The following is a 20,060-nucleotide window of genomic DNA, read 5'->3' on the forward strand; positions in this document are numbered from 1 at the left end:
CAGCTCTGCTGCCATCCCACCTCATCTGTCTCCCTAGGTAGGGCCAAGTAAGGGCTGGTTGAACATCCATTGTCTCAGAGGACCAGGAGAAATGTGCACAGGAATGTACTGGTGGCCACTCTCTGCTTGCACTTGTCCTGGGGCCACCCGAGCAGGGCAGCAGGTTTTACCACAGACACGTAATATGAAACAGTGCAACGAACCAAAGGAAAGGGATCCTTCCCTCTTCACGTGCTCATGGGCTACCCATGCACCAGTGTAACTGCAGCTTTTATGAAAATTCGAAAACAAATGCACATATGCATTCATATTCACTTCGACACACCAGCACATCCGCTTGAACAAATACCTAGTAAGGCAAAAAAATAATGTGGAAATACCAGTTGTCCCTTGCTTTGTCTTGCAAGGTTGCTTGAAATGAAGTGATGAGGGGAAATTGAGACGGAGAGAGATGCAGCAGTTTTCCTCATTAACAGGCTGGTGTGCACTATGCTTTTAATTATTGTTTTACAGCTCACTCCGCAGGCTCTCCCTCTGACTCCAGATACTGCAGCTTCTACTGTCCCTGGAGTGTGGGACAGCCACGGAAGGAGGAAACAGACACTGGTCAAAACGCACAGTGCCCCAGCTCAAAACCTCCCCACTGGCTTTTGTCTGCAGCCCATATCCACAGTGTGCCCATGGCATCCATGGAATCCCAGCAGTCAGTGCCCCAGAGCCTTTACAGGGTCCCAGTAAACCTGTCACCAACACTGTCCTCATGATCACCTGCAGTTATTCCTGTGTCTATTTATATTCCTCTCTACACTGACCAGCATAATTTGGTTTATTTCACATCAAACCCTACTGGAAACCATCATTATGAATACTTTTAAAATAGGCACCAGTCATGACAGTTTTCAACATAGTTAATTAAGGAACACATAAAAGTATATGGCACATTTAAAGCAGTAAAACTGCAAACACCAGCAACCTGTACACTGGCCATCCAACCCTACACACTGAGAACGCAGCAACAATCAACAAAGAAATTCATTTGGGATGTGTGTGGAGAGCAGATGAATGTGTGTGGTCAGCCACGTGAGAGATAACAGGTACATGCAAGGTCTGTACAAGAGGTACATACAGTATCTGTATAAGAGGTATATACAGTGTCTGTATAACAGGTACATATGGTGTCTGTATGTCTGTGGTCTCCAGACACAGCCATGTGGTAAGGAGAGCATAGGGAGCTCCCACATTCACACTCAGACCTGCTCTCTGCAGAACATCTCCTGTGGCTCAAGGAGCCCTTGGCCACACTGGGAGCTCAGGGATGACACCCCAATGTCCCTGCCTCAGGTGACAGATCTGGCAAACAGGGACACCCCTGAGCCACAGCACCCCAGTTTGATGGACTATGAGGATGCGAAGGGACAACCTGGTGAGGAACGTGTCCCTGCTCCTCCCCAGGCCCACGTGGCACAGCCAAGGGGATCCTGCCATCTGGCCTCTCCAAGACAGGCAGGACCCAGCTCTAGGGTGTCATAGAATCATAGAACCATTTCAGTTGGAGGAGACCCTTAAGATCATTGAGTCCAACCATAACCTAAATCTGTCTCTGATGGCACCAGGAGACCTGGGAGATTACATTGCTTTATTTACAGCTGTGCAAACCACACCTCCAGTAATCCTCCTTTTCTTGCCCCAACAGGAGCAAGGAGTCCAACGGGACTCCTGAGAGCAAAAAACACACCTATCAACCTGACCAGCTTACATATGCACTGAGCAGGACATAGTAAAACACAGTCTTAGACTCGCTGTAACAGGAGACCTAACAGCAAAAGAGTGGCCCCATTCCCTGGTATCAGGTGAAGCTATAGAAAGGAAAGATGCCAGCAAGTGATCTCCTGGCTACAGAGTTCTCCTGACGGTTTGCAATGTTTTTCAAGACCAGAGTCTCACCTCCACCATCTCCAGTCTCTTCAGGAAGGTGTCCAGCCTCGCAAACACCATCGTGGAGCTGAAGTCCCACTCCCTCACTTCTTGGCCTGGTTCATAATACATGTGCAGTTTTTCCCTTCTCTCCTCAAATGCCTCTTTGAACATGTTCAGGATACCGAGCACCATTCGCACCTTGCCCAGGCTCTCCTCCATGTCCCCTTTCAGAAGGTCTTCTGGAGACAGGTACACCAGGGCCTGGAAGAGCAAAATCACACCTGAGAGGTCACTTCTGCCATCATGGAAAACAAGGACTTCTTGTGTTGAACACATTTGAACCTGTTTATTAAGTTAAATGTTGCCTAAAGAATCACTTTTCCAGGGAAGGACAATAGGAAGAAGGGGAGAGGGGACACAGGGGACTGCAAACACAGGCATCACAGCCACAGACCTGCTCAATGAGAAGGTTGCAGATCTCCTGGAGCAGCACCACTATCCGCACGGGCATGTTGTAGTGCTTGGAGGTGACCCAGATCAAACACACCACGTGGAGCAGGGGGAGCAGGAAAGGCTTCACCTCGCTGAACTCAACCCTCTCTACGTCTTCCAAGCGGCGCTTGAGGGGTGTCAGGTGCAGGTGAACGTCCTGAGCTTCAGTCAAAGCTGTGTTGAGAGACGTGAGAAGCGGTAAGAACCACCCAGCTGCGGTGTGCTGGGTTCCCAGCTAGGTGCTGGCCTCACCACATGGAAAAGTGCCTGGGAAAAGAAACTGTCCTGACAAGCACTGAGCACCCTCAGCCACCTGTGTGCTGCAGGTCACTCACTCGTGAACATCACTCACCTGCGGCAGTAACCAGAACAGAAATAAGCTGATGTGATGGCAGGGGACAGGGAGCTGGGACAGGGCTTCGTGGAGAGCCTGAGTCCACAACTGCTAAAAAGTCACACGGAATTTGCCCAACAGCACCAAAAATACAGTGCTGCCATGGCTGTGAGCCACGGCCTTGCTGTACAGCACGACAGGCTGTACAGCCTTGGCCTGAGCCCTTTTTAGCTCAGTTTTGGCTCAAGCAACTCCTTGTCCAGTGGGCAGATGACGACGGCCCCACTAGTCCTGACTGTAATAGAAAACCTGTCAACAGTAAAGCAACTGATGTCTGACTCGTCGAAAGCTTTAGCTTAGCTCTGTACAGCTGTGTGGTTTTACCCTGAAGAATTACCCCAGAGCGCAAGCATTAATAAAACCAGATCGCTGTGCAATTAAACCTGTGGACCAACAAGAAGTGACAGAAGTGCTTGAATGCATGCAAAAATAACCCCTAAGGCCCAAGACCAAGGAAGAAGAGACTCCCACTATCAGCATCACCCTCCCAGCAAATCCACCAACAGCAGCCACACCAGTACAATGCCAGGGAAAGGGGCAGAGACTTAAAAGCAGGTGCACACAAATCTGAACTGCGCTGTAATGGAAATTAACAATTATAGTCCAAATTATCCAATTAGGGTTAGTATCGCTGTAGCCGGATTAAAACCAAATATTTGTTGTATTTTGATTAAACCCTTAAAGTATTAATTAGTTTAACAATGAACCCTTGGCTCCTTATATAAGGGGTGTTTCTCCAGCCCATTTAAACTGCACAATGCAGAGTGTGACACAGATCCTTAAGAGATTCAATGTTTGCACGTGAAGTGGTGAAGAACAGTGTTTTCTGCCAGCACGTGCACAGCTAACACAGTCTAGATGGTTTCATTGTGCCAGAGAGCAGCTGGGTTGGACATGGATGTCCAGCTGTGTTGGTCTGCAGGGACAGACCAGCAGGACTACACTGTTTTTCACTACAGACAGGGATTTGCAATATTTCCTTGGGCTGCGCTCAACTCCCCTAAGCAAAGCAAAGCAAGGAAATTCGGGCTGCAGTGGCCAAAGCCTGAGAAGCAGCGCTCTAACAAAGCAGTCTTAGGTACAAGATCTGTCCTCTTAGTCTGAACTCCCGTTCCTGCATAATAACACCAGAGGAGCTGGTGGAAGTTGAGGTGAGTCCTGTTAGAGTAATGCAAACACTTTATTACAGCAGAATAAATTCCCAAACCCATTCACCCTGAACTTTGGCAAGAGTCTGGCTCAACAGACCAGCGATGGAGCTTGTCCCAGCCTGGAAACAAAAGCCTAGACTCAAGCACAAGCAGCCCAGTCTCAATTCACAAACTAGAAAGATTTGGCTTGAAATCAGTCACACCAGGCCATGAAGAAAGGCCAGAAGCCAGCACTGTGGTAAAGTTGCCCCAGCATCTCACCTGCCTCAACATCCATTAGCATGGTTTTGAAGGCTGGGATGTAGCTGCTCTCAACTCTCTCCAGCAGCTCCATCATGTTCCTGACCTTCCTCGTTGTCAGCTGGTTGTAAATGCATTCCAGGTCATCACACCTACAGCAACCGAGACACAGAATCACAGAATCAGTTGGTTGGAAGAGACCCTCAAGATCATCGAGTCCAACCATAACCTAACCCCTGGCACTGCCCCGTGTCCCTGAGAATGTCATCTCTGTGACTGTTCAACCCCTCCAGGAATGGTGACTCCACCACTGCCCTGGGCAGCCTGTTCCAATGCTTCACAACCCCTTCTGGGAAGAAATGTTTCCTAATATCCAACCTCAGCCTCCCCTGGCGCAACTTGAGGCCGTTTCCTCTGCTCCTGGCGCTTGTTCCTGGGGAGCAGAGCCCGACCCCCCCTGGCTCCAAGCTCCTTTCAGGCAGTGCAGAGATCAGAAGGTCTCCCCTCAGCTCCTGTTCTCCAGCTGAACCCCCCAGGTCCCTCAGCCACTCCCATCACACTTGTGCTCCAGCCCCTCACCAGCTCTATTCCCTTCTCTCAACTCACTCCACTACCTCAAGGTCTTTCTTGGCCTGAGGGGCCCAAAACTGATTTGAGGTTTGGCTTCCCCAGCGCTGAGTACAGTGGGACAGTCATTGCCCTGGGCCTGCTGGCCACACTGTTCTTGATGCACACCAGGATGCTGGTGGCCATGTTACCCACCTACACTGGGCCATCAGCTGTCCCCCAACATCATCTGTTTCCCCTGGGCCTGATTCAGGGCTTCCTCCAGCTACACATGGACTGTGGAAATGGGAGAAAGCTGCATGAGGCACAGACAAACCCTACAGGACAGAAAGTGCTGAGTTCAGCATGACAGCAGCTCTGCTACTGACAGAACATCGCTGAAAAAAAGCCATCGTGTTTCTGCAGGCATTAGCAACAGCTCTCCAGCCAGCAGGGCTTTGCCCCGAGTCAGCCTGAACCAGTACAGCACAAAGGTTTTCAAAGGGCAGGAGGAAATACCACTCCCAGGCTCCTGAGCATCTAAAGCCCCTCTGGCCCTGACAGATGAACAGCAGCCAGCTGAGATGCACCATTTCCAGACAGCCCCCAGCAGGTGTCCATCAGCAATTACTCCTGTGGATGGCTCCTAGTGAACAGTGACCAAAGAGTGCCCAGAGCGGGTGTGGAGTCTCCTTCTCTGAGACATTCGAACCCGCCTGGACCCACCTGTGTGATCTGCTCTGTGACCCTGCGTGAGCAGGGCTTGGACTGGGGGATCTGCAGAGGGCCCTTCAGCCCAACCAGCCTGGGATCCTGTAAAGGGCATTTCTGAAAAAAGTCCCTTGAGGTGTAGCCCCTGTGGTGGGGCTAAGTTAAAACACAGCCAGCTGCCCAGTGACCTCCCAGGCACTTTGCAGATCATGATGATTTTCTGTGCGGGAGCAATTTTCCTTAGTTGAAGCCTACATGAACCCCAAGTGGCCTGTTCTTCTCAACTCATGGAATTAGCAGCTCCACCACCAGCACTCTCCCTCTACACAAAACCAGCACCACAGGGCACCATGCACTGGCCAGGCTGCTCTGGGTACCTGTTCTTCCAGAACTCCAGCTCCACCTTCGGGTTCGGATTGCTGCCTTGCAGGAGAGGCTCTGAAGACTCTTTCTTCAGTGCCTCCTGGATCTGGTGGCTCCAGTCTATGATGGCCGACTCCATGGCATACACCAGAGATTTATCTATCCGTTCCATGCTGTAGTAAACAGAGTACGTGATTAACTTTGTTGATGTGCATTGCTCAGTTGGATCTACTTCCAATGGCCGTGTGGGCAGCTGGATTTTACAGGGTTTCACATTTCAAAACCACAAAACAATCAAACCCCATAAGATTTTGTCACTGGTTTAATATAGGAATTACACTCTGGAGAAAACGGCTGAATGTCTGCAGCAGTGTGGGCAACAACACTGTTCATAAAGTGAATGGTGGAAATGAAGAGCCAGTCGCCACCTCTCTGCACAGCCAGTCATTGTCACATCAGATCCATTCAGGTTCAGGATCTGACCTGGAGACTCACACATCCAGCAAGATTCTCTCTCCCCATACCATTCTCCCTCAAAATATTCTACATCCCTGCAGTCATTAACTCACTTAATTCAGCAAGAAACACCACCAAGTGGGCTGGGAAGCTGAGGACAGGTCACCCCACTGCCTTGGAAGCAGTAACTTCTCACAAAACCCCACCCGCACCACGTCCTGTCTGAGGAGTGATTCATTCCACTGCACCCACACATCTCCTGGGGTTCCACAGGGGCACGCACGCAGCCCAGACACGATGACAACTTGATGTACAAACGCATCTGCTTCTCTGGACCTTCCAGAACCTGTTATTTTGGGGTGGTACTCACGATTTCTCATTTTCCAGATCAATGTCCTCAATTCCCTCTGAGCCAGCTGGGAGAGGCAGCAAGGTCTTGCCATCTACTTGGCCAACAACTGTGAAAATGGTACTTTTGAGGTTGTGGACATGACGCACGATGTCTTGTGACACCACTTGTGGCCAGCCCTGATGGTTCTTCTTGTTCGTTAGGATGGGCACGATCACCTACAGCGGGAGTCACGGAAGACCAATGGAGAAAAAAGTGCAGCAGGAGACGGACGGGCCACCAGGCTCTGAGGTCTGTGCTTGGCCAAGCCTGGAGACCCATATTCATTGCTGTCTCAAGCAGTTCCCATGTGAAATAGAGGCAGCTGATGATGAATGGGCATCTCTACAGGCCCACTTTATACAGCAGAACACCCTTTTCCCCAAATCCAAGCAGCCAAGGAGGGTGGAAGCCAGTAGGCAAAGTGAGCAGCCCCATCCCCAGGCTCTCCCAGCCTTTCAAGCCCGCAACTGGAGATGGCCCCATGGGCTGCTGTCCCTTGCCCTCACAACTGTCCCCGGTGCTTGGTCCCCATGTCCCTGCCCATGGGCACAGCTGTCAGGCTGCCCTTTGAGCCTGCCAGGGCTGGGCTGAGCTCAGTGTGCTGCAAGGGAAGGTCTGCTGGTACCCCCTGGGATACACTGGTGGTGAGGGTCCCCCAGGTCCCAGCTGCAGCCCACCAAACAGGAGCTTTGCCTTTATCAGCACTTTTACTGACCCGGCAGCATGGGGTTGTGGGGCTGGTCGGGGTTTGCCCAGATTTGAGCTGCTTTTGGCTTGTTTGAGCTGTGACAGCAACACCGTGTCTGTCACCTATCCTGGCTGGCTCTGCACTGGGACCAGCCTGTGGCAACAGCCTAACAAAGCCAGGTTGTCCCTAGTGACAAACAACAGCCCTTTGTGTTACTGGACTCAGGGTGGGGGTAGGGGAGGGGGGGAGGTGACTAAAGGCATAAAAATAGCTGCAAATGGACATAAAATTGAAACGGAATAAAGCAGCTCAGCACCTCCATGGTGCTGTCCCAGGATGCTGAAGACTCTTTGGAACTGTGGCTGGCTCTGTAGACCCGAAGAAGACCCGACCAGCCACCTTCGTGCCCAGGGAGCCGTGGGAAGGGGGAGCACAACCCCAGGGAACACACGGGCAGGTGCTGACGAGTTCACCTTCAGCAGTTTTAGCTGCATTATTAGCAAGATGTGTCTCTATTACTTAAAGCATGTGGACTGCTAATGCCAGTGATGTTGTAACCAGGCAAATGATAGCCGTTCATTTTCTTTCTGACTGTTAAAATGATAACTGGACTCAGGATGAAGCCCCAGCCCACAGAGCAGGTGTGTTCCCTTCGGCACCGCAGGAGTGAAGCAACAAGTGGACAAGGTCACCAGCTGTGACCCCTCACTGAATAAAGACAAAGTGTGGGCAGAGGAACACACGACCCCAACCCCAGGAAATTCAAGACCTTTTTCACCTTCACGCAGACCCACCCCATCTGCCTGACCCAGCACCACCGCTGCTTTTGCCTTCAAGTGAAGCTTGAGAGGAAAATAGGATGAAAACCAGGCACAATCTGCTCCCTGCAGAAATACTGCATGTCTGCACAGGGGAGAGCAAAGCCTGCAAACACGCAGCTGGGACGCACAATCCCGGCTCCCAAAGGCATTCAGAAAACAGGATTTAACAGGATCTGCCAAAGTGTTCCTACCCCACCATCTACCCATAGCAGACGGTGCTTGCAATGCTATTGGCCAGCCGTGATGCAAAACCACTGTTTGTGCAGACTTCGCAAGACCACGGGGCTCATCAAAACAAAAGCTCCCCGTATAAATAATGTGTTTTCTCACAAAACCAGGATAACCAGTCTGGCAGCCTGCTCTTGGGAATCCAATCTATCAGTCACCATCTTAATATACCAAACATCATGATCAGAGCTTCTCAAATCCAGCAGCTCCTCTGCTTTCCCATTACAGCCTCATTCCTGAGACTTCTCCAGGTGAGGAGCCATCAGGAATAAACCGAAACAACATTGTCTAGTTCAGGCTAATAACACAGCAAAGCAAAAGCACTCGAACCTCTTGACGATCTCTTTAAGAAAACATCAGCCCACCTGAGATAACCCGACACTGAGCTACAGGAGGCTCCTGAACATCACAAAACACTTTTTCACTATGAGAGTAATCGAGCACTGGCCCAGGTTGCTCAAAGAGGTTGTGAAGTCTCCACCCTTAGAGATAATGAAGAGCTACCTGGACATGGCCCTGGGCAACTGGCTCTGGATGGCCCTGCTTGAGCAGGGGTTTGGAGTAGGTGACCTGCAGATGTCCCCTCCAGCACCTGTGGGTACATCAGTCCCACAAGGACCCCACTGATAGACAGAGCTGATGTGGATCAGCATTCAGGTGGTTTATATGAGTTCTAAAGCCGTCCATGGTACTGCAAAGGGCAGAGTTAAGGGTACAAGTGCATCAGCAGAGAAGGGAGGGAGGCCAAGGAGCCTGTCTGTAGGAGGGGACACCTTCCCCGCTGCCATGTGCGAGGGGCACCCGGTACTCATGGGTGCCAGGGCTCCCTCTGCACCTCCGGGGCTGCCCAGGCCTCACAGGATCCCAGCCTGGTTAGGTTGAAGGGATCTCTGCAGATCCCCCAGTCCAAGCCCTGCTCACGCAGGGTCACAGAGCAGATCACACAGGTGGGTCCAGGCGAGTTTCAATGTCTCAGAGAAGGAGACTCCACACCCGCCCTGGGCAGCCTGGGCCAGGCTCTGCCATCTCCCAGCAAACAAATTTCTCCTCATGTTGAGCCTGCCCCCGTGGCCCCTCATCCTCACCTCCTCCACGAGGGCGGCAAAGTGCCGCAGGGCATCGGCGGGCAGGTCCCCGCAGAGCAGCTCCCCGGGGCCGGCGCCGGGGGCCCGCAGGAAGAACAGCCCCTTGCGGCGGGCGGCGGGGGGCGGCGGGGGCGGCCCCAGCTCCAGCTCCCCGGCCGGGCCCCGCCAGAGCAGCAGCGCCGGCCCCGCCGGCCCCGCCAGGAAGCTCCGCAGCAGCGGCCCCGCCGCCTCCCCGCCTGCCCAGCGCTCCCAGCGCTCCGCCGGCACCCCCAGCCCCCGCGCCGCGCACCGGCACAGCCGCTCGGCGCCGGGCACCGGCTCCACCGCCTGCTCCATCCGGCCGGCACCGGCGGGTGTTTGCGGGGAAGAGCCGCGTTGCCCGGGGGAAGGGACACTGCGAGGAGCCGGGGGCGGGCCGGGGCGGGACCCAGCTCGCCTGGGAGACGCAGCTGCCCCGGGCAACCACGGCTATCAACACAAGCTGGGGATGGAGGGCCTGAGAGCAGCCCTGCGAAGGACTTGGGGGTGCTGGGGGATGCTCCCTCTGGGGGGGGTCTGGATACCACTGGATCCACCTGGGCACCCCCAAAGTGGCTTTTTAGCACTTATTTTTCTCCTGAAAAAGCAAACACAGTGGGGCTTTCTCCCATCCTGCCCCATGGAACCCCACTCAGACCACACCAGTGCTTGGTTGCCCATCACCATTTATTGCAGCTGCTGCCTGCTCAGCGCCCAGGGCAGTGGGACCGGGCCCGAGACCCCCATCCTGCCCGGCTGTCAGGGAGTGATTCACTGCGGGGGGTGGAAACTGGGGATCCCGTACCCCTATATATATGCTAAACCAAATTATTCGGTTGCAAGCAGTGGTTGAAATAATAAGCAACCAGACGGCTGAGGCACCGAATCTCATAGCGAGACAATTGTCTCAGACCAGAGCTGCAGTGTACCAAAATCAGGGAGCGTGAGATTGGCTTTTAGCTGAAGAGAGGGGGGCGTCTGTGGGAAACTGAATACTTCGGAGTGTTGTTTGGAAAGAGATAACGATGGGGAAGCCATAATGAAAATAGCAGAGGAGATAAAACGCGTTGCACATGTACCAGTACAGAAGTGGAATTCTGTACTTACTAGCCATTGGTGGGGTAACTTATTTGGGGGAGCCTGGTGGAAGAAAATAGGCTTCATGATAGTATGTGCATTTCTGGGTTTACTGTTTGTGCCACGTACGACCCCGTGCTTTGTTCAGTTAATACATTCAGTAGTCCAAGTCCTCCCCACCCCCCGCCAGCGAGTTCGCCTCCCCCCCGGGAAGCCGGGGCGTCCCTGCCGGCTCCGTGCCCGGGGTGGACGGGGGTGGACGGCGGGGGGGGGGTGGACGGGGGCGGGGGGGGCACGCGGGCGTCCCGCGGTTTCTCAGCCCCGCTGTCGGAGGCCTAACCCCCTCACCTGCCCGTGCTGCCGCCTCCCGCGCTTCTTCCTCGGTGGCTCGCTCGCTCGGTCCCTCGGCCCGCTGCCCGCCCCGGCCGCGGGCTGAAGAAGAAACCGACCCCGCCAGCGGCTTTGCCTCCCCCCGGGGAGGCATAGAGACACCGCGTCCCCGTCCCCGTCTCCCCGTCCCGGCCCGCCTGCCTCCCTGCCTACCCGCGCGCGGGGTTCCTCGGCCGATCGGCAAGACGCTCCCGCGCTGGCCTCCCCGCGACCGCCCGCCCGACGGGCTTGACTCCGAGCGACTGACCGTTGGGCACCTGGCGGGGGGCAGGGGGCCGGTTGCCGGGCGGCGGGGAGAGCGCGCATGCGCGGCGCGCGCAGTTGCCGACCCCCTCCGGCCCTTCCCGCGGGTGGGCCGGAGGGGGCGGGGGGCAAGGCGAGGGCGGGAGAGACCGCGCTTTGGGGTGCGGGCGGGGAGGGGGGGTGTTTGTGCTCGCCGTGCAGTCTGAGCCGGAAGACGAAGTGAAATTATACGGCGGCGGCAGATGCGGGTGGGGGGCACGACGACACCACCACGACCCCGCCGCCCCTGCCGAAATAAACCCCCACCAAAAAAAAAAAAACCACCGCCACGAAACCCGCATCCCCACGCCACACGCGAGCCCCGAAACTCCAGACACGGACTCGCCGAGCGTGTGCACGGATCGCGAGGGTCGAAAAGCTCGACTCGTAGAGTCGCGTACACTGTCCCGCAGCCACCCGCGAGAGGCTCGCTCGGTCGCGTCCAGCTCCTGTCCCTGCGTAGGACCAACCGCCCCGCCGTTCCGGTTCAGTCCTTGCCCGCCGGTCCCACTTACTTAGACTAAGCCTAAAATGCACAGATCTCTCCATAAGGATGGGTTTTATACTCTACTTCCACAATCTGCTGGCAGTACAAAAGAATAAGCGGCAGATCTACTTAGGCTGAGTCACGGTGGTTTTGTGCAGAAGGATATGGAACAAAGGGAGAAAGCAAAGGGAGCAGGACAAAGGGAGGGAAGAGGAAAAACTAGTGCTGAGCTGCAGGACTGAAATGGAGGAGGTTTTGCACTTTCTTATGATACAGTTGTATAGGTGGCTTCAAGCCTAGACAACACGATTTCACGTTTTTCTTCTGGAGTTATGCATTTGCTGTTCTTTCTTTCTTCTTGTTCTTCTAGCAGGATCATTTTATCTGAGCATGGCAGTGGCCCTAAAGGCACTTGCTTTGATAGAGCTGTCCAATAAGGTGTTGAACAAGTCCTCGCAGACACGGAATGATGTAGCATGCTATAGAAATCAGTGCTTCTGTTACTTCGATTAAAGAAGTAATTTCTCTCAATATTCCAAACCAAGATTCTAACAATCCCATGAGTGGACTATCTACACCTGAATTCTCAGCCAATTCTTCTGCTGAAGCTGTGGTTAGACATATATCACCTTTTTCTGCCAACATCGTATCTGGGACCATGTTATTTTCCCATGCCATTCTACTAGTAGCATCTAATTGCTTGGTGATTCATTTAACTGCTTGTCTAGTATAACTTATAAATAAATGTTATTTATCCCGTCTACATTCTTGTTTGTAGTTACCTACCAAAACAAAAAGGACTCAGAACCCGCAGCTAACTTGACTTCTTGCTTTGTGTTCCTTGGGGACTCCTCTGGGGACCCCAATCTAATTGAAATAAACCCTGTCATCAGAGGAAAGCCCTCAACTCCTTTTTCTGTTGCCCTGATGGATCACAGTGTTCAAATGCCAGGGTAAAAGGAATTTCCAATTGTACGACGTCACAGGTACCTTCCCAGTGGGGGATAAAATGGAATGAAGTGTCATCTTCCCACAGTACCACCAAAGATCCACTCAAGAAGCATTTGAGGACATATGAGGACCAACTTCCCGTGTCTCTGCACACCTACTCATGTTCCTAGGAACTTGGTATCATTCCTGCCGTGTCGTGAGAGACAGGCAGTATGATTTCCAATTATTCCTGAAAATGCCAGGGGAATTTTGATATTTTTCCCTGCAAAGCTGGAAACAGGAGGGAGAGAGTATGACACGACTTATTTCTCCATGCCGTAGAGTCTTGGCATAAGGCTAAGACGCACTCCATCCCCTGTCAATCTTCGCTCCACCCCAGAGGGAAGGGTACCACTTGGGCCACAGGCCTTCCTGCCGCACAGGCACAGCAATTGCTCGTTTAGGCTTTGCACCATATATTTGATCCATTCTACCCAGGCATTTGTACCTCCATATATGTTGAACCTTCCCAGGGCATCTTTTCTACTAATGTCTATTTGTGATCCATAAACCCCACTTACTGAATCATCTGCTCTCTGCCTTGCAATTAGCAAAGGGTTGCACTGCAGAGACTCACATCCTGGGAGAGACTGTCCTTTAGATAGGGTCATTTTTCTTTTCAACTCTATAACCGTTCATTGCTCACTGTCCATCCCCTAAACTCTGTGCTCCAAATAACACTGTACCAGGAGGGGCAATGAGAGCACAGGCGGCGGCCTTCCCCGGCCCCAACCACCGCCTGCCCGCCCCAGTCCGCCGCAGCGAGCCCGGCCGCCCATCCCCGCCCAGAGTTCCTCCCCACCCCCCGCCCCGGCCTTTCGCCAGCGAGTTCGCCTCCCCCCCGGGAAGCCGGGGCGTCCCTGCCGGCTCCGTGCCCGGGGTGGACGGGGGTGGACGGCGGGGGGGGTGGACGGCGGGGGGGGTGGACGGCGGGGGGGGTGGACGGCGGGGGGGGTGGACGGGGGCGGGGGGGGCACGCGGGCGTCCCGCGGTTTCTCAGCCCCGCTGTCGGAGGCCTAACCCCCTCACCTGCCCGTGCTGCCGCCTCCCGCGCTTCTTCCTCGGTGGCTCGCTCGCTCGGTCCCTCGGCCCGCTGCCCGCCCCGGCCGCGGGCTGAAGAAGAAACCGACCCCGCCAGCGGCTTTGCCTCCCCCCGGGGAGGCATAGAGACACCGCGTCCCCGTCCCCGTCTCCCCGTCCCGGCCCGCCTGCCTCCCTGCCTACCCGCGCGCGGGGTTCCTCGGCCGATCGGCAAGACGCTCCCGCGCTGGCCTCCCCGCGACCGCCCGCCCGACGGGCTTGACTCCGAGCGACTGACCGTTGGGCACCTGGCGGGGGGCAGGGGGCCGGTTGCCGGGCGGCGGGGAGAGCGCGCATGCGCGGCGCGCGCAGTTGCCGACCCCCTCCGGCCCTTCCCGCGGGTGGGCCGGAGGGGGCGGGGGGCAAGGCGAGGGCGGGAGAGACCGCGCTTTGGGGTGCGGGCGGGGGGGGGGGTGTTTGTGCTCGCCGTGCAGTCTGAGCCGGAACACGAAGTGAAATTATACGGCGGCGGCGGGTGGGGGGCACGACGACACCACCACGACCCCGCCGCCCCCGCCGAAATAAACCCCCACCAAAAAAAAAAAAAACACCGCCACGAAACCCGCATCCCCACGCCACGCGCGAGCCCCGAAACTCCAGACACGGACTCGCCGAGCGTGTGCACGGATCGCGAGGGTCGAAAAGCTCGACTCGTAGAGTCGCGTACACTGTCCCGCAGCCACCCGCGAGAGGCTCGCTCGGTCGCGTCCAGCTCCTGTCCCTGCGTAGGACCAACCGCCCCGCCGTTCCGGTTCAGTCCTTGCCCGCCGGTCCCGCTTACTTAGACTAAGCCTAAAATGCAAAGATCTCTCCATAAGGATGGGTTTTATACTCTACTTCCACAATCTGCTGGCAGTACAAAAGAATAAGCGGCAGATCTACTTAGGCTGAGTCACGGTGCTTTGCTCCTAAGACCATGCATACCATGGGAATATTTCAGCTGCATGTCCCACCCCAACCCCAGAGAGCAAGAGCTCCAGGAACAGGTGGAGAAACAGGGAAGGACACTGCAGTGCTTCTGAGAAATAAAGCAAGGACAGAAAGGCAGACGGGCATGCTGTGGAACCTTCTCCTTACCCGGCTGTGCTGCTGCCACTCACATAATGACACTGTAGAGCAAGTACTTTTAGCACCTTTTTTGTGTTTCACGTTCCAGGAACCCTTCCCCTGGAGGTCCAGCTGCTGAGGTGGAGACTCAGGACCTGGACCCCATGGCTTCGGGGCAGAGGCTCTGATGGAGAGGAGAGGAGATCAGGGGTTGCACTGGGAAATGTGTCTGCACTGCAGGGGATGTGAGAGAGGTTCCTAAATCCCATCTCCAGCATTTCTGGTAGCAGTTAACTCTTCCTGCCCATGGCTGTGCTCCTGCAGCTGTGTCTCTGTCCCTGGGTCTGCTCCCTGTCAGTGTCACAGACCCCGTCCCACTCGCTGTGTGCTCAGCTCTGTCCTGCTCACACCGCCTGGCACTGCCCAGGGGCAGCTCTGTGTGTGCAGGGGCTCAGGAGCAGCTCAGACAAGTCCTAACGAGAACTGGGGTCTCAGTGTCTTCTCCAAAGAGAGAAATAAATCCCCATCTCCCACTGCACACCCAGACAACCAAGAGTGGAAAACTGAAAGCACAGACTCCTTCCCTTGCAGCTGTTGCTGTCTTGATGTCCTTGTTCAGAAGGACTCTCTGCCATGTCCGTGGGGTTGATCTGGAGCTCTGAGCAGCCTTGACCCACACAGCACCCTCCAACCCCACAAGGTCCCTGCCTGCCCTGCCAGGGGTCGCTCCTTCCCCCCACAGCTGCTGCCATGGGATCTCCCCGGGCAGGCTGAGCGCTGACCCTGGCAGGCGGCAGAGTCCCTGCCCTGGCACAGCCCTGGGGTGCAGGGACCCTGGTCTGCAGGACAGCCCTGGGCACCCCTGGGGGCTCACCCGGCTTCACAGCTGTTCAACATTGCCTGACAAGAGCCCCCTCCTTACAGATCCCACCAGCTGTGCCTGTACCAGTTTTAGGAGATGCCTCCAGGAGCTACAGCTGCATTGCCCTGCACCCAGACACTTACCATGGCAAGGGCTGCAAAGGTTTCTCCTCCAGTGAGCTCTCAGTCATCCTCCCAGTCCTGACCACCTTTAATCTCTCTCTGCCTTGCTCGTCTCCCTGAGATCCCCAGGCAGAGCCCTCAGCCCTGCTGCGTGTGCAGAGGAGCTGCTCCTGGGCAGAGCTGTCTCTCTGCAGCGCTGCCGCTTGCCAGGAGCTCCCTCTGTCCCAGGAGCCCAGCCCAGATCAGCAGCACAGGAGCAGCCCAAGGTGCTTTAATGACCCCTCTGGTAGCTTTGGTGCTGAGTCCATGGACCTCAGACCCTGAGGGCAAGTTGAAGAAGTCAAACTCAGATCTAAACTTCAAAGTTTCCTGTAATGTTAATGAATCCCACTGAGGGACACAGCTGAGAAACCATCCCCAGGGCAGCTGGGACAGAAAACTTGAAGCAGAACAAAGGGTAATGAAGTGAAAGGTGGCTCTGATGCTGAGTAAACCTGAATGTGTTTCATTAACCAAATGGCCAAGCCCTGACCCCCAGCCCTGGGAAGGCAGATCCTGTCCCTCACACGTTGCCCAGGGCCCTTCCTGGCCAGTGTGATGTGGGGCTGTGCAAGGCCAAGGGCAGGACTATGGTCCCACACCTCCCAGGTTCCTGGCTGGGGACAAGGAGGGTTTTGGAGCTCATTGACAACGTCTTCCTGACATGGGTGACTCAGGAGTCAGTGAGGTGAGGTGCCCAGCCACTCTCACTCCCAGTTCCAAGACTTAGCCGTGTACATCCAGTTGGATGTTACAAATTACTTGACCGTGGAGAAGAAATGGAAAACATCTTCTGTCAGCAACCTTAGGATGTCTCCAGTCAATGAGCAGGTTCCTATGGAGAACTGTAATGACCCTGACACTCACTGGCCAGGAGGTGATCTTGGGCCGACTTCTTAACATGTCTGCCTGGTGGGCCAATAGGGGTGATGTTCACCTGGATCTATTCCTGATCAAGAAGGAAGAGCTGGTGAGGGATGTGAACGTCAGTGTCCACCTTGGCTGTTGTGACCAGGAAACAGTGGGGTCCCAGTCACCAGAGGGGAGGGAGGAAGGCCAGCAGCAGAGCACAGGCTGGTGGGCTCCAGAGAAGGCTTTGACGTACTGGGGGATGGCAGATGAGGTGGTTACGTGGAAGCAGGCCTGAAAGGTGAAGCAGCTCAGGAAACCAGAGCAGCCTTACAGGACAGGCTGCTCCAAGCACAAGAATGATTTCTTTGAGAACCCATGAAAAGAAGCATTTATCTCGTGAGGCTGCTCATCTGAACTGATGGAGCTCCAGGGCAAAAAGGCAGCACACAGGAGGTGGAAGCAGGGGAAGCTGCAGAGGAGGAATTCAGAAACCTTGTCCATCGATGTGAAGATGATGCCAAAGCTGATCTGAACTTCATAGCTGCAGGGGAGAATGAAGGCAGCAAGACGAGCTTACACAGTTTCCTTAAAACAAGAGACGTGGGCCTCCTGCTGAACTTTGTAAGAGTACAATCAGACAGGACTGAGGTTCTTCACGGCTTCTTTGCCCCCATCTTCACCAGCAAGGTCTCCTGGGAGTTCATTCCTAAACTCAGGAGTCTGGAGAAAACCCAGCAATGGATGGGGCTCAAGTCAGGGTGACCTGAGGCAACTCAGATACTCAGACACCATTACAGAAAATGAAAACTGAGCATGGAAGGAAATAGAAGAAATTTAGCTTTATTGCTATTTATTATGGAAATGCTCTCTGTTTTACTATTTCTGAAATCTCCCTAATCATCAACAACAGACTTGAAGCCTTTAGGAAAAAGATGCACAGAGCCTTGCCTTGTAAGAGCATTTCAGATGTTCATGAGCCCTCTGCTGCCATGATCCTGAACTGCAGATGCTGAAACAATGAACAAACCTCTCATGAAGTGAAAGGCAGAAGCAAACCCCAGGTTTCTGAGGGTGTTTGGGACCCCACGAAGGGCCATCAGTGACACAGCTGTGAAGGAAACAACCAGTGCAGGTCCCTGTCCGTGAGGGCCGGTGAAGGAAAGACTTGGAGACACTGGTTACAGGTGGTGAGGGCCGTGTGGAGGTGGCTCTGATGCCATGTGAGCCCTTGATGCTTGTTCATCACCAGAATGGCTGAGCCCTGACCCCTGGGACCTGGTAGATTTTTCTCCAGTGTTTTCCAAGGCTTTTCCTGTGGTCAGTGTGAGTGTTTTGTGTTTTGGGGTGGGTTTTCTGTGCTGTTGCTTTAACTGCAAGGCTCTGGTTTTCTGTGGAGCTGCAAATGCCTGTGAGTTCCTCACAACTCATCCAGCCTCTTTCATACACCTGGCAATGGTCACCAATCACCTCAATGTCCCAGTCCCAAACTTGCTTGAATCCTCTATTTGGATCCATACCCATCACTCCAGGAGGTTCATTCATCCACCAGGCTCATGGATGATTCCTGAGGACCATCCAAGTGTGGGCAGTGTAAGAGAGGAGCAGAGCAGGGTCAGCTCATGGGCCATGGCTGAGCACAAACACCCCAGCAGCAGCCATTCCCCATCTCCCAGGCACAGCCATGCCCACAGGATGGAAATGTCACTGCCATACATGATCAGCCCAAGAGAGGCCTTTCTTCCTTCCATATTCCCAGGAAAATCTTCCTCCTGTTCCTCCTCCACCTGCAGACATCAACTGCTTTCCATTTCTGGGCTCAGACATGGCTGGAAGGGTTCACTGAAGCCATCAGCCATCTCACTGCTTCTCCCTGACAGGCCCTGACCCTCTCCCACACCTACACATGGCCAAGCACGGCTGCTCAGGGCCTCCCGCTCTTCAGAAGAGGCCTCGAGCTTCTTGGTTCTTCCTGGTGCTTCTTATAAATTTCCTCTCTCTCTCCAGAGTTCATGGTGAGCTTTCTTGTCCATAACAGCCCCTTCATGACCATGCTGTACTAAATGGTTGTCTCTTTATGATCATTTGTGCAGAAAGGGCAGTCACAGGACAGCACCCAATGTGTCAAAACTGATGCCGAGGGAAATGCTGTAACGACCTGATGAGTTCCCCCTGTGTCTGTGTCTCTCCTGGAAGGAGTCTGTCCCGAGAAGGGGATCCAGCTCCTGCCACTCTCTGCAGAGGCACATGAGCAGTGTCCGTGCACCTGGGGACACAAAGGTGACGTTTGCCAGACCACCCTGCATCTGAACCACTTAGATGTCTGCTTGTGGGTGGGGTATCATGCCTTATAGTGCAAATATCTATTTAATTGTCATTGCCAGAGGGGCTATCACGGATACAGAGTACTATTTTACAGATATTTAAATATTAGCCTGTTAAACTTTTATTTTTCTTTAAAAACTGACATTCCTAGACGTATTACACAAACACTTGAAGGATGCTTTTTAACATGATTGTCCACAGAAGCCCACCAGCTGTGCAGCTCAAGGAATGGGATTTCAAGGGCAGGATGGTTTGGGCTCTGTGCTGGGATCTGGAAACTGAAACGCGCTCCCATCTCCCACCCCCTGCCCTCCTCCGTGGGGCTGTGAGACATTCTGCCAGCAGGAAACACAGGTCAGCCAGGAGTGGTGGTGGAGCTGCTCTCTATGTGAGAGAGCAACTGCAATGTACTAAATTCTGCCCAGGAGCGGATGAGGAACGAGTCAAGAGTGTATGGGTCAGGATCAAGGGACAGGCTGGCAGGGGTGATACTGTTGTAGGTGTCTATTACAGGCCACCAGATCAGGCTGAGGAAGTTGATGAGGCCTTCTATGTGCAGCTGAGAGTGGCCTCACAGTCACAGGCCCTGGTTGTTATGGGTGATTTTAACTCCCCTGATGTTTGCTGGAAGGACCATTCAGCCAGCCAGCCACAGTCCAGGAGGTTCCTCCAGCGCATTGATGATCACTTCCTCATGCAGATGGTGGAGGAGCCGACCAGGAGAGGTGCACTGCTGGATCGCATCCTCACTAACAAAGAGGGTCTGGTCGAAGCAGTAAAGGTCGAGGGCTGCCTGGGTTGCAGTGACCACAAGATGGTGGAGTTCAGCATCTCGTGTGGCAGGAACAGAATAGCAAGTAGAATTGCAACCCTGGACTTTGGCAGGGCTAATTTCGGCCTTTTCAAGCAATTGCTGGGGGAAATCCCATGGGCAAGACTGCTTGAAGGAAAAGGGGCCCAAGAGAGCTGGATTGCATTCAGAGATTGCTTCTTCCATGCTCAGGATCAG

The 20,060-nt window shown here is 54.3% G+C and overlaps 2 protein-coding genes across 2 annotated transcripts in view; both read right to left on the bottom strand.

The window, feature by feature from the left end:
- LOC139826881 (dynein axonemal heavy chain 9-like) overlaps window positions 1-4,328 on the bottom strand; it is a 63,534-nt gene extending 59,206 nt beyond the window's left edge. The window contains exons 1-3 of the mRNA XM_071803272.1: window positions 4,216-4,328; window positions 2,372-2,583; window positions 1,945-2,178 (exon numbers count right to left, since the gene is read on the bottom strand). Of these exons, the coding sequence (XP_071659373.1) occupies window positions 1,945-2,178; window positions 2,372-2,583; window positions 4,216-4,291 (522 nt within the window). The 5' untranslated portion in view covers window positions 4,292-4,328. The remainder of the gene's footprint in view (window positions 1-1,944; window positions 2,179-2,371; window positions 2,584-4,215) is intronic.
- A 1,445-nt stretch (window positions 4,329-5,773) lies between these two features.
- Window positions 5,774-18,779, bottom strand: LOC139826873 (dynein beta chain, ciliary-like). The gene is made up of 4 exons (XM_071803265.1): window positions 18,763-18,779; window positions 11,122-11,200; window positions 6,641-6,837; window positions 5,774-5,987 (listed from the first exon to the last, which is right to left on the bottom strand). The coding sequence occupies exons 1-4, from the start codon at window positions 18,777-18,779 to the stop codon at window positions 5,774-5,776; spliced, it is 507 nt and encodes a 168-aa protein (XP_071659366.1).
- Window positions 18,780-20,060: the final 1,281 nt, after the last annotated feature.

This window comes from Patagioenas fasciata, unplaced genomic scaffold (assembly GCF_037038585.1).
Source record: "Patagioenas fasciata isolate bPatFas1 unplaced genomic scaffold, bPatFas1.hap1 Unplaced_5, whole genome shotgun sequence".
Taxonomy (NCBI): domain Eukaryota; kingdom Metazoa; phylum Chordata; class Aves; order Columbiformes; family Columbidae; genus Patagioenas; species Patagioenas fasciata.